This window comes from Pygocentrus nattereri, chromosome 5 (assembly GCF_015220715.1).
Source record: "Pygocentrus nattereri isolate fPygNat1 chromosome 5, fPygNat1.pri, whole genome shotgun sequence".
NCBI lineage: Eukaryota > Metazoa > Chordata > Actinopteri > Characiformes > Serrasalmidae > Pygocentrus > Pygocentrus nattereri.
In genome coordinates this window covers 47,097,560-47,114,837 of record NC_051215.1, presented here as the reverse complement: position 1 = coordinate 47,114,837, position 17,278 = coordinate 47,097,560, and the positions used below count along the sequence as shown (strand labels likewise).

The window sequence follows — 17,278 nt, the reverse complement described above, 5'->3', positions numbered from 1 at the left end:
CATGTGCCTAGCAGATCTTTACCTCAATCAGGTGTTTCCTGATTTACAACATTGGGGGGTTCTTTTCCCTAGTGGTGACACAAAGAGCTAATTTTTATGGATTCACCACAGAATGTCTATTGTCTTCAACAAACAGCCACATGTATACCTCACAACAGAATGTATGTTGCCCTGATATAAGCACTAATAGATGAACCAATAGCTGCAGTGCAAATACTCAGTCCTGCTTGAGAAGCCTGTTGGTCAGACTGGGTTGTTAAGGTGGACAGTGCGCTACTTAAACAAATCATTTGTGCAATCCTTGTTCTCCTGAGGTCTCTTCACTTGGCAAAGGAAAAGACTGACAACAACACACTACGGGAGCTCAGTCACTGCAATGACACATGAATATGTGAGAAGTTCTACTCATCCTATTGTGTGGAAGCAACAACGCAATATATGTACGTATGTTTCACACGGGGGCGAAGTTCCACATCTTCCAAACAGCTCATTCTGATGAATTCCAACTTCCGTGCCCAAAAAAAGATCATCATCACCCCTCTCCCCTCCCTCTTTTCTCGCTTTCTCCCCTTCTCACTCCCTTCATTCATTCAGGCAGTGACTCACCCACGATTGCAATCAATATTCATCAATCATCAGCTTGTTCTGATGATGACAGGGTCCTGGCCCCTCCTTCTGCAGCCAACCCATTGTGTCTCACTGTTGACTGGCATGGCTGTAAGCCAATAGGCCCACAGATGGTGAGTGGGCTGGTGAGGGGGCACTGTTTGCGCACTTATATACAGTAGCCAATGGCGCTAGGGCTAGTTGATGTCATTGCATTTTCAACCTAAAGCTAGAAATAAGCCCACCCAACTCATGTCATTAGTAGATGAAGTGATAGCATAGGGCTATAAAACATAAAATGTCTTAACACTGATATAAAAGAAATGTGTCAAACTGACAGATGTCACAGGTGGCTGTTTTCTTTGGCTAAGCAGCTTGAACTTTATTCACAGATGCACACAGCTTGTCGAAATGCCTACAAACTGTAAAAGTTTGTGCAGTGTTGATTGAGGGATGTAGAAAAAATCATCTTGAGCAACCCATGAGGACTTCTGACGTCTTTGTGTGTGTAAGGCAGCTCAGCTTGGCACATGGTGGGAGACTGAAGCTTAGCCTTGTCATTTAGCTGCTCTTTCAGTGAATGCCATCTGGTATAACTTACACAGAGAGTCAGAGAGAGAGAGACAGAGAGAGACAGAAAGGTTTTTTGTTGACAGTATGAGCATCTCTCCAGTCTCCATGAAGGTATCAGAGAAAACCATTTGTCAACAGTTGGTTTAGATCAGTAGCAGTGTGTGTGAGTAAGAGAGGGAGAGAGAGAGAGAGAGAGAGAGAGAGAGAGAGAGACAGAAGTGTGAAATGTGGATTTTACTCGAGTGCCTTTGGGTGCTGGACAGGGTCCAGAATAAGAAAAGAGACTCCCACACTAAACATTATTGAAAAGCACTGATACCAATTTATTTCTCTCTTTGCTGAAATGACAGCACAACTCATTCTTCAAACATTTACATTCACTGCTCCACATAGACACTTGGGCACATACAACACACAACAACATACATATTGGGTAAACAGGTATAACTAAGCTTTGGTCATCTGTGAGTGACCTCACAAATATGGTCACTTGAGAGCACCTTTTTGCAGTTTGACCATACCCCTTTTGGCTGCCATTTGAATCACACACACACACACACACACACACACACACACACACACACACACACACACACACACACACACACACAAACCTTAACACATACAACACCGGGACTAACTTTGTCATGGCAACATCCACACTTTCTGTAACAAAAGATAGCATTTGCTTCCAAAGTACAGATATTGCTTAAATGAACAATAATCAAATTAAAATAAATAAACTTAAATAAATTGACAATAATCCAGCTGCATTTGATAGGTCTATTTGAGTCCATCAAAAAAAATAAATCTCTTCTCTCATACTCCATTTTCTTGTTTGCTCTCTCCTTCAACCCTTCACTTTCATTTTCAGCGTAAGAGGCTGCAGGAAATGGACTTCTCTCCATCTGAGTCCATCTTTTTGTTCTCCCTTGAGCACTTCTCTCTTTTACCTCTGATCTCTCTCTCTGCCACCCACATCCACCCATCCGCCCCTGCCTTCTGCTCCCACTATCCCTCTTTCTCTCTCTCTGTCCTTGCCTTTTCCACCTTTACTGTTTCTTTTTTGTGCTACTTCACTATTAGCAGCCTCTTCTCTTCCTGTCTTTCAGTCTTTATTGTACTCCAGTCTCTCCTTACTCCTTCTCATGTAGAGAGGAAGAGAATGAGGGACAGAGACCCATCAGCAAAGCTGATGCAAATCTAATCCAGAGACAAAGGCTGGAAGGGGAGAAGAAAACAGGAGGAGGAGGAGGCCAACACTCACTTCTACAAGAGCCTGCTGAAACAGAATGAACATAGAATAACTAGCTAGATAAGAATGGGCAGGAGAAACAGAGAGAGCAAAAGATAGGTTGCTTTTTTGCACTCCTATCTAATATCTCATCTCTAGTTGCTTTAACAGACACTGCTAACACTGTCTTCAAATCTAAGATCTACACAGTATACTGTAACAACATTCAGCACTGTTAGTTAGAAGTCAGTCATACCAATGCCAATACGATGTGTTATAGGTCAATTCATTAGTCAGTTCATTAGTCATCTCTCCTCCTACTAATGCCAGTCCAGTTATGTGAAAGCTCAGTCAGTCCATCAATACTGGTGTCCGTTTTCCAATTCCAACTTTGCTGGAAAGTACATAGTTGGTCTCATACAGTCAGTCCAAGTCAAAACCCTATTGCCTTCTTTTTTTTTTTTTTTAGAAATGTTCTCATTTGCTTTCCCTTATTGCCTTGTCTTCCAAACCACTCCAAGTTTAGATTTCTCATCCAGTGACTGGAGGGCTCAGTCTCCGAGTTAACTGGTGTGGTTATTATTGTCTTGGAATGATGTTCCAAGGTAATGTCGATATAAGTTTGAGTTGGGTTTTCAAGCTCTAAGAGGTAAAACGTTAAAAGCTTCAAAAGAGAGTCTCACAGTGAGCAAGTTGGTAAATACATTAGTTTATATTTCTTAAAAAAAGAAAGAAAAAACAGATGTTTCCTTTGAAATATAAAGTAGATCTGTTTTAAAATGCTGATAGAAGTGAAACATGCTCATGACAAAGTCTAACATAAAAGACATAAACCAATTTCATTCACATACTCTCCCTGCTATAAGGTTGACATCACAGACAGGAACATTCACGACCAATCAGATCACAGAATATACTAAACATGAAGGCTTTTCTTCGCTTTATGTACAGCTCTCCTCTCGATGATGCCATGGTGTATTTACACGAGGTGAGTGATGATGTCATTGCTGGTAAGTGGCAGAATGAGAACACAAATAAGACACATTTTCCTCTATTTCTCTGTCCTGGGAGTGCTGTCTCGTTCTGTGTCTCGCACTTCTTCATGTCACTCTCTCTCTCGCTCCTATCGCTCTCCCTCACCTCCTTCACTCTCCACTTTTTCATTCTATTCATTCTTTCATGGACCAGTGTTTCTCTGTCAGTTGTCACAGTTTTGCTCTCTGCTTTCACATTCCATCTGCCTGTTGCCCTGAACCACTTGATCTTATCTGCTATATAATGAATGATGCTGGACACTCAACCCATTGGTCCAAATTGTAATGTAAACTGTAAGCTGTCACTGATGGTGAGATTATTGTGTTAGAGGTCATGTCTGTCTAACAGGATTACTATGAACAGTGCTAGTAACAGCACTGAAACCACATGTGCAGTAACAGTATTATTAGCTGCGGTTATAAAGACAGTTCTAGTCATGGGACCATCACAAGCAGCAGTTACAATAGCCAAAGTAGCACTAATAATAGCCCAAAAAGGCAGAAGTATACAAATGTTGTACATAAATCTAGGATGGAACCATATATCCTCAGTCCATACGGACTGTGTTATATATGACTAAGTAAACGTTTCCACAAGGAAGGAGGACAGTGTACCTGTTGACTAACCAAGCCCTCTGGTATTAGCTATCATTCACTTCCATTGTGATAATGGCCTGCACTGCAGTACCTGCCCTATATTCCCTGCTTCCCCTACTGTATCCTAAATCAGTGTAGTGCCCTCAAGCTCCATGGAGGTACTAGAGGCTCAAACTGAACAGAACAGAGATACAGGTGAGGCGGAAGTCAAACAGGAATCAGGTATGTGAGAGTTCGGTTGAGTAAACGGGATTTTCTCTCCTCCATAGAGGGAAAGAAGAAAGGAGGGATGAAGGTCCCTCATGAAACATGAATATTCAGCCAAACAGGAGAACGACACAGACAGTCAGAATGGACATGGTAACTAGCAAGAGACTAGAAGGTGAGGAGTGAGAGGAAGAAGAGAAGGGTGGAAGGGTGTCGAAATCAGGAGGGCATTCCAGCTCGAAGCAGCGCAGGGAGGTGATGCCTGCATCCTCGTTGCCGTAGTTGGCCCAGTACTCTTCTGGGTCCAGCTTGGGAAGCAGCGCCTCTTCTTCACCCAACTCATACTTTGTAGACGTGGAGGTGATGGACGGCTTGCCAGAATAGGGGTGAGCCTTCACGGTTTCTGTGTTCTTCTCGAAGACGCCCTTGGTGGAGCTGACAGGCTTGTGCTTGGAGAACCACCAGCGGGTCTTGGTGCTGAAGGTGGTGGTGGTGCTTCCAGCCAGGGAGCCAGGGTCTGGCAGGGGGCACAGGGCGAAGTCCATCTCGCGCAGGAAGCGCAGGTCCAGGCCACGTCGGGGAGCGGGAGAGGCGCACAGCAGCTCGGAGCTGGAGACCCGGTTGGACCTGAAGAACTCCCAGAGTGGGCGAGCCTCGCAGCCGCATGCCCAGGGGTTGTTGTTGAGGCGCAGGAACTGGATGGACTCAATATCACGCATGGCCTGGCCGGGAAGCTCAGCTAGCGAGTTATTGAAGAGAAAGAGCATGGTGAGGCGGCCCAGGTCACGGAAGGCACGGCGGTTGACTTGCCGGATGCGGTTGTCATGCAGCAGCAAGCGGTCCAGGTTGACCAGGCCACGGAACACATTCTCGGACAGCGTGCGGATGCGGTTGCCGTGCAGGAAGAGCTGGCTGAGGTTGATGAGATCAGCAAACAGGTCGTCCTGGAGGAAGTGGAGCTGGTTCTCCTGCAGGTAGAGGAACTGCAGGCTGTAGAGCTTGTGGAAGATGTCATGGGGTAGAGCGGCCAGGCGGCAGCGGTGCATGTGGAGGCTCTGCAGCTTCTCCAGGCCGCGGAAAGCTCCGCCCTCCAGACGACGCAGGTGAGGGTTGTCGCCCAGGTCCAGCTCCTCCAGGTCACGAAGCTCACTGAAGGCACCAGCCTCAATCCAGGTAATGTTGTTTGAAAAGAGCCACAGGACCTGGAGAATAGGAGAGAGAGGGCGTGCACAAGGAAGAGAGGTGGTGAAGGGAAGCAAGATGGTGGAGGAGAGCATGAAATGAAAGGAATTAACAACAGAAAGGCAGGAGGAAAGAAAATGGGGGAAGGTTGAATGACAGATGGGAAGTAGTGAAGAATGAGGAGAGGAATTGATGACAAGAGAGTTGAAAAGGTAAGAATTAGAACCAGACACTTAATATGCTGCTATATGAACAAAAGCCAAATCAAACATCTTCACACATTTATTCTTTCTCTCTCTCTCTCAGTCACACACACACTCTTACCTGAGTCCCAAAGCCGAAAGATCCCACTCTCAGTTCGGTAATGCGGTTGTTCTGCAGAAAGACGCGCTGGGAGTCATAGGGCACGCCGGTGGGCACGACGCTGAAGTTCTGCGCCTGGCAGCTCACAGTCATGGGAGACGGGTAACACACGCACAGGTGAGGACAGGCCTGCGCAGGCGCGGGCTTCACCACCAGCAGCCAGACAACCAGCCAGAATGCAAGAGCACCTGACAGAGAAAACAGAGAGCACCACATTACAAACAGCTCAAAGTGAGAAGCACTGCAGATGCTCAGCTGCCTAAAGTCCCACTGAATCTCTCAGCATGTATTCAAACATTTACAACATCTTTCTTCCCACTGAGTTCAAGGCTAAAAAGCAGACCATCCAGTGCTTAACTCAACTGCACCAACTCAACTGCACATTGACTCTTCTAATTAACTTTTGATAATGACTTTTTCACTTTGTTGAAGTGAAATTAAATCTCAAGAAGAAGAAAGAATGTGTTATCTGCTACTATAAACACTCACTTCAACTTTGCAAAAACTTTTTACAAAAGTTATCACCAATACTTAAAATGTATCTTCAGCATCAGCTCAGAACAACGGATTTCAGGTCTTAGGAACATTTAGACAAAAGGAGACACTTAAAAAACCTATGGCATGCTTGTCCTTGCTAAGGCTGAATCTACCATAATGAGGCTGAACTCCCAAGTCCAAGAAGAAGTAAGAACACACTGTTGAATTTCATCAGCCATGTTCAAACTAATTTTCACACTCTTACCGAACTAGGCAAAGTGTGCAACTTTCACAAACTCTGCAGAAACTTCTTTCTATTGTAATGAATAAACGAAATAATTGCTACAGCATCTTCACTATCAGTTCTGTTAGACACTAAGACTTTGAACATGACTGGTGCGCAGTAAAGCACTCCAGCGAGTCAAAGCATCTAGATAAAACAAACAAGAGTTTTCATGCGGTTTTCATATAAAGGACGCTGGAAGTCCAGTTAAATAACGGCATAAATGCAAGTACTTACTCTTGAAGCTGTGCGTAAAGGAGCTCAGCGTAACCGAAGACGTTTCCATGCTGAACCAAAGCCGAGAGCGAGTTAGGAGGCGACTGTTCTCCTGCTATCTCCGCTGATGCTCTGGTTCCTGAGCCGGATCGACGGTTGAGAGTGTGTGAAAGGAAGAGGGAGAGCGTGTGTGTGCCGGTAGCTCGTTTCTGGCTCCCATTTATACTCCCGGCGAGGCGCGCGCCTACGGCAGTGGGCACCGCGGAATCTCCTACGTCATCGGCCGGGTCACGGGCTTGCGCGAGGGCGGCGAACGGAAGGGGAGGTGTAACAGAACGTGGAGGGGCGTGACGGAGTGGCAGGTTTTGGTAAAGGGGCGGGGCCAGTGGGATGGCTCAGGTTAGGATAAGGCTAGAGGGAAGTGGCGCCGTGAGCGCGGATTGGTGACTAACTTGGAGACGCACGGCAGGCAAAGAAAGAGGGTGGGAGAGGCTGGGGAGAGAGGGTGGGGGGGGGGTGCGGGTGGTGCAGGCACGGCGCCCGGTAATGACTGCACGGCGAGGAGGAGATGAACGGAGCACGAGGCAGCAGGAGCGTGCGCGCGTTTGGAAGCGGCTTCCTGCGCCTTAGTGGCAGACGGGTCCCCTCATGGAGAAACAGAGAGCGAGAGAGAGAAAGAGAGAGAGACAGTGTGATGAAATCTAATAACGAGACCACTTGATTTCACCTAATGAGGGTCAGTTTAATGGCACTTAGATGAAGGATGGAATGGTCACTGGTAGTTTCAGGTGTACTGAAACATGATATATGGCAAAATATTTCATGAGAAAATTAAAGGATGTGTATTATGGGATAGTTTATTAGTATTATGGGATAGTTTGTTAAGGATATGTATTACGGGGTGGTTTATTAGTATTATGGGATAGCTTATTAATGATATGTATTATACGTCTTGGGGTGTATATATATATATATATATAATATTATTGGACAGTTTATTGGGGGATATATTTTATGGGGCAGTTTATTAGGGGATATGTTTTATGGGGTAGTTTATTAAGATATATGTTATGGGATAGTTCATTATGGAGTATGTTATGTGGGATAGTTTGGGTCTACGTTTTTTATGAAATCTATATTTTTTATGAAGATTCTATATTTTACTGTGAATAAAATATGGGTCTAGGAGATTTACAAATCACTGCATTCAATATGTAACTGGCGTTGTATTATCAGACAGTTATTAGGGGATATATGAGAATGATTATTTGTATATATTTATCAAGATATATATATATATATATATATATATATATATATATATATATTAATTATGAGATAAAGTCAAATCACATGTATTCATTTTTTGTTTGTTTGCTGTGAAATACATATTTCTGCACATTTTAATGATGAGGTACTGTTCAGTTGCAGGATTTAACATATATTTTAATTAAAAATAAAGATGTAGCTGCAAATGTAGTGCAAAGGTTATGCTACATTTTAGATTTTATGTTTTTTCCTCAATATACTAAACTTAGAAAATAAACAGCGCTTGTGCTCTAAAATGTGTAGAGAAAAGTCATAGGATGTCTAAACTGATTTTCATGTAGAAAATCAATAAAACATGTAATTTCACCAGGGTTTATATGTATTGTTATGATTATATGTATTATGGGACAGATCGTCAGTAAATGTGCACAATGGGATTTTCTGTTTTTATTCTTATTTGTTGTGAGAGTACAGAAATAATGAATAATACATATTTAAATTATTTTCATTTTCCCCTAAAAGTGACATTTGTGATTCTGTTTATTGTATTTTCTCTTGTCCATTTAGAGATGATGCAATATTAAGCTGAAAATAGGGTTTACCTGGAGTCCCTGAAAATTTCCAGTCTTTTACATGCTAAGGCGTATTATTCAGCATAGACATGGAAAGCAATGTCAACTGGAGTTGTTCTTGAGTTATATACTCTCAGAAAAAAAGGTACGACACTGTCACTGGGGCAGTACCCCTCTTGTCACTGCGGTGGTACCCTCAGGGGTACATCTCTGTACCTATGGTCAGGGATCATAATTGTACCAGAATCCACTGAAATGATATTTTCTAAGCTGTACTGACTCCACACACCCTGTCTCACCTCCAAGCTTTTTATTAAATGGTTCTGTTTTTAAAAATTGTTTATAAAAAGATACAAATATCCACTTTTCCACTGGGAAAAACACAATTGGACCTTAAAACCGCTGTTGCACCTTTGAGGGAACGTTTTTACTGTTTGTACCTTGATGAACAAATCATGTACCTGCATGCTACCTTTATTTCTAACAGTGTAGAAATAAGGAGTTGAAGCCTGGACCTGCTAGTGTGACCAAAGCATTTAAGCAGTTGAAGTGTCCCCTGCCGATCTTAGGTACCTGAATTCTCATAAATGAGTTTCTTTTATAGTAGATGTCAGTATGGTGGTCTTTGCCTGGATGGGGTGAATGCTCATATGGTGGTTCATGGCTTGTACAATGCTTAACGACCCTTTAATTTTGAGTATTATTATTCAGTAACTGCTATGAAACTACTATGTAACATGTAGTTATGTAGTGAGGATTGGTAATCTAGGACCACCCCCGGCTCCTGGGAGTCTAAGTAGTTAATGGTATAAGCAGAACCGACCAGTCCTTATACAGGAGAGTGTACATGTAGGAAAATGCTTTGCATGGTCAAATACGGTGAAAGTTCTTTAACAAAACAGATTGGACAGACAGAGAGATAGACAGAGACAGACAGACAGACGGGCGGAGAGTATGAAGAGCCTGAGGATGTCCATGTTGTTATTCAACACCGCCTCCGTTCGCTTTCATGTTCTGGACACCACATCTCTCTCTCTCTCTCTCCCTCTCCACCTCCACACCAACTCTGCATGACTGGACAAACAGGCTTTCCCCGCTCCACCTACACCAACCAGCCAGCTGGGAGTCGTTTTGTATATACGTGTGTTTGTGGTTGTTTTGTGTGTGTGTGTGCGCGTATGAGTGTGTGCATGTATCATCAGCAGGCCAGAGGCACGCTATGACTGACACCGTTTATGCCAGAACTGTGTTGGAGAGGCAGAGAAAAGCAGTAAAACATATCGAGTGAGGTTACGGAGGACGGAATGACAGAGAGTGAAAAGACCAAAGGCAAGCAAAGATGGAGGAGGAGAAGGAGAAATGAGTATATGAACTCGTGAATGATAAAAAATTGATCAAGGCAGCTAAAGGCACGATTAGGGAATTCAAAAGCACACAGAGGACTTCAGAGCAAGAAGAGCTCTGAAAAACTAAAGGATTCCGAGAAAATTTCCATTCCGAAATTCACACAAACCAAAAGCAATGACAGTCAGTACTTTGAGTGATATATATGTGTGTTTATATGTGTGTGTGTGGACTGTAAACATCACAGAGACCTGCACAATTTTGACTCATGAATCAATTAGTTTAAAAACAGTAAAAAAACCAGAAAAAAATTCCACTAGTAGGTTTAATACAGAGAATGAATGGTGGTAATGTATTATAGTACAGAATATAAAGAATATGTAGCATTTAATGTAAATAATATAACATCTTTGTCATTTTGTATCTTTGTATTCTATTTTATTCTATTTTCTCATCATTTTTATATTAAATATTATATTATTAAATCAAGAATCAAGTTTTTTTTCTTCTCATGTAAAGTCATCATTTAGGATATACAAAGTTTACTTTGTGACAACGAGAATAAATTGAATGTAATCTGTCTTTTTTTTTTCAACAAAGTGTCTTTACATAATGAAATTAGATTAAATTCAGTTGCAGAATAAACAAAAAAGGTTAAATTTGTAGCAATAATAATAATAAAAAAAGAAAGTAACAGTAATATAAAAAGAATATAGATCCAAATTTACAAAATGTGATTCACAACACAAGAGAAACCAAATGTAAAGAATATCCTGAGATGAAGTGGATTAGAATGCAATTTAAATGTGTAGGAGGGATAAAATACTCCCTAAATGGAGCGCATGTGTTCTTACATATTTCTATCCATTTGGCCAGCTACAGGTCAGAGCAGGGGCTGAAAATCTGCTGTTGAAACATTAATTAGAGATGCAGAGATGAATGCCCATCACTGACACTCAGTGATTTAGGCTGTCTTAAAAGGCTGTTAAATCAATTGCTCATGCTGACAATCTCTAAATGATACTGAAGATGTGTGACTTGAAGATCATTACCTAAAATTATGTTTGAGAGAAAATGCTTAACCATCACGCAATTAGAGTTCAAGGCAGGAAAAACTCAACAGTTCTGCCTGATCAGGACCGTGTGGGTGTTTCAGACCGCATGGTGATTGACAGTGGTGTAGCCATGGCAATGTAAATAACCCACTGACTCTTTGACCCTAACCCAATAGGAGCCAGGCTGTGATTCTGTGTGGGTTATCAGCAGACATTGATGCCAGCTAACAAGCTGGAATTTTGGCCAACACTGTCAGAATTTGTGCTCAGTGGGCAAAAAACATTCAAGCAATATTAACATCTATTAATGCTATAAAAATGCTGGCAAGATGAAATAAAGAATAAAGGCAAGGGGTGATAAAATTGGAAATGGTATAGCTTGCTTGCTTGCTGGTAGAGTCTTTGGTTTGCGGTAAGGGACAAGGGACATAATGATTTTAATAACATCAGATTTTAGTAATAACATCAGTAAGTAATAACATCAACATAGACCCACCCAACTCAGAATAAACAACAACAAAACGAAAACTGCAGTTTCTTTTTTGAAATTTGAAAGACCTTAAAACAAGCAGCAGAAAATTAGATAAAGAAAATAAACTGACAAACTTTTAAAACCACATCAACAAGCAAATCTACACTTCTAATTATTTTTCAGCCTATATAGTCTAACGTTTTGTCTTTTTAATCACTGTCTGAGCGTATGTTCACATTAAGAGGCGACAAGTTGCTAATGTTGCCTCACATTTGTCTCTTGTGGGAAGGTTTTAGGCTGGTCTGGTTGTTGCTTGAGGACAGGTACTCTGTCCATCTTCTGACAAAAAATGTAAAAATATCTACTGTATTGTGTCACCACTATAAAATTTGATTGTAGTTATAAGTTTATAAGTTTGTTTTTTGCACAGCATAATTGGGAAAAGGAACAAAATGGTGCTTCACCACATCACTCGCATGGTTTAAGAGCCTGGCCACTTCCTATTTCTTCTATTATATCAGAAACATGAATGCAAAATGCCAGGCGCATTGCCACTAGCAAGTCCTCACAATGACTGTGTATGACTGCAGCTAAAAACAGGTCTTCTTTTAAATTTGTGGAATAAAGTGGAAAGATGTGTTTCACTAAAAGACAAAAATCAAAACTGTATCATTTCTTTTTACTACAGCGAATGCTTTTTAGGCAGTAGGACACTAGCATTGCTACTGAGTACTGATTGGTTAGTATTACTGGTGCTGAGCGCCACTTGGTTATCATTACTGGTACTGAGTGCTAACTGGTTACCATTACTGCTACTGAGTACTGATTAGGATTACTGCTACTGAGTGCCAGTTGGTTGGCATTACTGGTACTGAATGCCAATTGGTTGGTATTACTGCTACCAAGCGCTGATTGGTTGGCATTACAGGTACTGAGCACCGATTGGTTAGTATTATTACTACTGAGTGCTGATTGGTTGGCATTACAGGTACTGAGCACCGATTGGTTAGTACTATTACTGCTGAGTGCTGATTGGTTGACCTTACTGCTACCAAGTGCTGATTAGAACTGATGAACTCAGCCGAGTGAAGCAGTTTGCGCTTACTAACATTATGAGCGTACATGAGACCGTTATAAACTCCTATAATGGGAGCTCAAAAGCACTTAAATATAACAGCAGTGTTAAAATGTATTATGCTGTTCTGTGTTCTCTTCTCTGTCTCTGTGAACTCTTCTATATAAAAACGGATTTTGCTCAAATGCTCCTTATTATCCGCTCGCTTGGGAACGCCCTCTAGTGTTTGACAAATCCGGATGACATTAGAGTGGCCATTTTCCTCTCTACATGTTCTCGGACTTGTTGCCCTGTGTCCGTTGCTGCTTGTCACAATATTGCAGCTAAAAATCATCTATTGGAAATGACTAATCACCTGCCTCTCTGCTGCCTGCCAATGTGAACGGTGAGAGTTTCACAGTCTTACTAATGAAGTCTAAAAAGGATTTTAATGGCATAATTAATCCATCATTTATCATCTAATTGTTTTCCAATGTGTATCTGATCCAAAAAAACAGTGAATAAGCAGTCATGTGACTTTGCAAAACAGGTGGAAATCCATCATTAGAAGGCACTGTGAAAGAAAAGCACTCACGCTCGTCAGCACTTGCCAATATCTTACCATTGTTCTCATAGCTCATAGATTTTTCTGCTGCCAGATCTTCTGCATAGTCTGCCCTTGGGGCTTTGCTTCCTCAAGTGAATGAAAGCAGACTAGGTGAATGAAAGCTGATGCCAGAGGCGAGCATCAACCTCAGGTTTTTATGTCTGCCTTTAACAAGCTGAGGTAGACTGCAGAGTCTGCTGAAGAGGTTTGACGCACTTGGATTCAATCCAGCAGAGGATTTTTCTCTTCTCGTCACACTGTTTACCTCTATTTTGCAACACTGGACAGCTAGTCACTCAATTTTCTAAAATAACACTTGATCAGAACGAACAGGTTTGCTATATGTACCCCCTTATTTATATAAATAAAAACAGAATGCAATGATGCAAATATCTTGGACCCATATTTATTCACAATAAAACAAACATCAGATGTCCAAAGTGAGACATTAACTTTTCATGAAAAACATTAACTCATTAAGAGCTTGATGGCAGCAATGGATCTCAAAAAAGTTGGGACAGGAGCATCTACAGTACATATCATCAAAAGATTCAGACACAAAGGACAAGGCTGACAGTCAGTATTGGATGCTTGTGATCTTCAGACCCTCAGACAGCACTGTATTGAAAAGAGGCATGATTCTGTACTGGAAATCACTGCATGTGCTCAGGAACACGTCCATAAATGATCTTTGAACACAGTCCGCTGTGCAATCCAAGCTTAAGCTGTATCATGCAATGAAGCCATATGTCAACATGATCAAATGCCGCCATCAATGCTGAACAGTATATAAAGGTTTTAGAACATATGCTTCCATCCAGACAGCATGGCTTCGTTGAAGAAGAGACCAGGTGCTGAACTGACCTACCTGCAGTCCAGACCTTTCACCACTAGAAGACATTTGGCACATTATGAAACAAAAAGTCTGGCAAAGAAGACCCAGGGCTGTTGAGCAGCTAGAATCCTACATCAGAAAGGAATGGGGCATCATTCCTCTACCAAAACTAACAATTGGTCTCCTCACTTAACAGGCGTCTACAGACTGTTGAAAGAAGAGGGGATGCTACACAATTTGCAAATCATTGCATTCTGTTTTTACTTACATTCTATACAGTGTCTTTTGGAATTGGGGTTGACTTAACTTTTAATGCAAGTTATTGTGAAGAGGCTTAATTCTCTCTCGCTCTCTCTCAGCTTGAGAAAATTTAAACAAAATCTGCAGGGAAATTTTTTCACACCTCCAAAGTCTGGTCTGTGAAGTTGCATTTTTGCTTCTCACAATCCAAATCATCTCAAACACGCCCAGTGACTGGGGTCTGCAGCAGACAGTCCATTGTTACAGTATAAACTGAATAACCTGCACTTAATGGTCATGTTGAATGTAAATTATAATGAAGGGTGGTCTACCACAGCTTTGTGGTATGTAATTATTAAATGTTTCCAAATGTATTGTTTACACTGCCCATACATAGAACCTTACCTACCAACACCGCTAGCTTTTAATGGAGACAAAGAAGAAGGATACGAGTATGTGCTGGGAGTTCTGTTGGTGTCCATCATGAAGGTGGCAAGAAAAACCAGAAACAAAGGATAAGCTAAACTAGAAGACTAAGTATCTACAACAACTACAAAACAAAGCACAAACAAAAAGAAAAATGAACAAAGTCCAAAATACTAAGAATAAATACCTAAAACAGAATGTGAAAACACAGTACAACTAACAAGCAAGGAGCAGTACAAACATGAGGGGTATAAATAGTAGGAGTGACAAACTGTAACGCTGAGGAACGCTGATGAGGCTGACACATATGCTGAGAGAAGCGGGATTAATTAAGGGCAAATCTAATATCAGGGTCTAGACAGTCCAGGGTCAACGAGCCAAAACGGAGAGAACGAGGGACAGACATGAAAAAAATGAACACAGGAAAAAAAAAACACACAACGAAGGCCGGAAGAACAACGCTAAACAATAAAATACAAAGAACAAACAAAGACCAGCCAACTAACAAGGGAAAACACAAGGCTTAAATACAGGGAATAACAAGGGTTAACAAGACACAGGTGGTTAACACAGGTGGTTACAATCAGTGTCTGGAAACAAGGGGGCAGGACCAGGAAGAAAGAAAACAAGGAATCACATGGACAAGACCAAAACAAAACAAAAGCACATGTAGGAGTGGGAGGGGCCAATCGTGACACAAACAAGAAACACCTGGGAACAATTACAGGGAGGGGCAACAGATCAGACACTGGTGAGGGGCATAGCACAAGGGTGGAGCAGGAAACTAAACGAAAACCGAAGCACATGCCCAGAGACATGAGGAAAGGTAAACAAAGCACAAACAAAAAGAAAAATGAACAAAGTCCAAAATACTAAGAATAAATACCTAAAACAGAATGTGAAAACACAGTACAACTAACAAGCAAGGAGCAGTACAAACATGAGGGGTATAAATAGTAGGGGTGACAAACTGTAACGCTGAGGAACGCTGATGAGGCTGACACAAATGCTGAGAGAAGCGGGATTAATTAAGGGCAAATCTAATATCAGGGTCTAGACAGTCCAGGGTCAACGAGCCAAAACGGAGAGAACGAGGGACAGACATGAAAAAAATGAACACAGGAAAAAAAAAACACACAACGAAGGCCGGAAGAACAACGCTAAACAATAAAATACAAAGAACAAACAAAGACCAGCCAACTAAGAAGGGAAAACACAAGGCTTAAATACAAGGAATAACAAGGGTTAACAAGACACAGGTGGTTAACACAGGTGGTTACAATCACGGGCAGTGTCTGGAAACAAGGGGGCAGGACCAGGAAGAAAGAAAACAAGGAATCACATGGACAAGACCAAAACAAAACAAAAGCACATGTAGGAGTGGGAGGGGCCAATCGTGACACAAACAAGAAACACCTGGGAACAATTACAGGGAGGGGCAACAGATCAGACACTGGTGAGGGGCATAGCACAAGGGTGGAGCAGGAAACTAAACGAAAACCGAAGCACATGCCCAGAGACATGAGGAAAGGTAAACAAGGATATTAGATCAGCATTTAGCCCCGCCCATTCATATTAAAGTTGTAGGGCCTGTTTCAGTTCAGTACTGCTTTTTGAACAAGATACAATACAGCACAGCCAATCAGAACAGAGGTCATTTACATATATCAGTCTGTATGGCCTAAAAAACAAAAGCAGACTGTTTAATTCTGAGACACAAAGAGAAGTTGGAAAACTTACAACTGCTTTCGGTACATAAACCCACGCAAATATTATGTGTAGGATATGGGTCCTTAAAAGGCTCTGCTCCCGAGTCTCATTACAGTTATCTTGTGAAGATACTGGTGGAGACAAATCTCTGATGACTAATAAATGACCCTTTTTGTTAGTGCGTAAACAGACAGTGTGCATCTCCATGGCAACGTGTGGTCCCGCCCTTTTGTTCTGCTTCCAGAGTTGGGGAGAGTGGCAGTGGGGATCAAAATGACGAGAAGTCCCAGCGCCGCTAATGATGCAAAACCATAATCAAATGCAATACCCTCCTGCTGTCCCTTCATACTCTCACTCTCTCCGTCTAAATGCACTAGCTCTCTCCCCTCTTCCTGTTTCTTATTCTCCCTCCATCTATTCGCCTCTGCCGGTCTCTCTCCTACTTCTTCTTCCGCTCCCACCCTGTTTATTTTCCTCCATTTCATACTCTCTCATTGCTGTATCCAGAGATGTGCCTGTGATACAATAATGTCTCTCTCTCTGTCCCCTTGCTATTTTTTGTTCTACCCCATCTCATCTTTCTTCCTTCTCACAGATTTTTTCCTGCATTAATTATTTAGCTTGTTTTTAGTGCACTGTACTAATAGTGGGCCTCATTCTGCAAATGTTCTTAGTAAGAAATTTCTTCTTAAAACGTAGTTTTTACTCACACCAATGTTTTCTTATGTGTGATTTGTTCTTAGGTAAGCACAGAATCTACACACACCCCTAGAGCACAAAGGGGCGAACGCTGCAGTTTAAGAACACGTCATGAATCTGACGTAGACTTTTTCTGAGGACCTTTCTCAAGAACAAATTTAAGAAAGAACTGGTAAGGATATTGATGAATGAGACCCATTGATATGTGTTCAAAAATGTCATT

General features: G+C 41.8%; 1 protein-coding gene across 1 annotated transcript; it reads right to left on the bottom strand.

Annotated features, from left to right (window-relative positions):
- Positions 1-2,811: 2,811 nt before the first annotated feature.
- rtn4rl2a (reticulon 4 receptor-like 2 a) lies at positions 2,812-6,953 on the bottom strand. The gene is made up of 3 exons (XM_017710125.2): positions 6,794-6,953; positions 5,758-5,984; positions 2,812-5,453 (listed from the first exon to the last, which is right to left on the bottom strand). Exons 1-3 carry the CDS (start codon positions 6,840-6,842, stop codon positions 4,362-4,364), a joined length of 1,368 nt encoding a protein of 455 aa, XP_017565614.1. The 5' UTR covers positions 6,843-6,953; the 3' UTR covers positions 2,812-4,361.
- Between the last annotated feature and the right edge of the window lie 10,325 nt (positions 6,954-17,278).

Excerpts from the sequence above, each read along its gene's own strand:
- rtn4rl2a (XM_017710125.2), bottom strand. The coding sequence starts at position 6,842 with ATGGAAACGTCTTCGGTTACGCTGAGCTCCTTTACGCACAGCTTCAAG. Across the intron at positions 5,985-6,793 it reads CTTTACGCACAGCTTCAAGA|GTGCTCTTGCATTCTGGCTG; the intron begins GTAAGTACTTGC and ends TTTCTCTGTCAG. Across the intron at positions 5,454-5,757 it reads CTTTCGGCTTTGGGACTCAG|GTCCTGTGGCTCTTTTCAAA; the intron begins GTAAGAGTGTGT and ends CCTATTCTCCAG.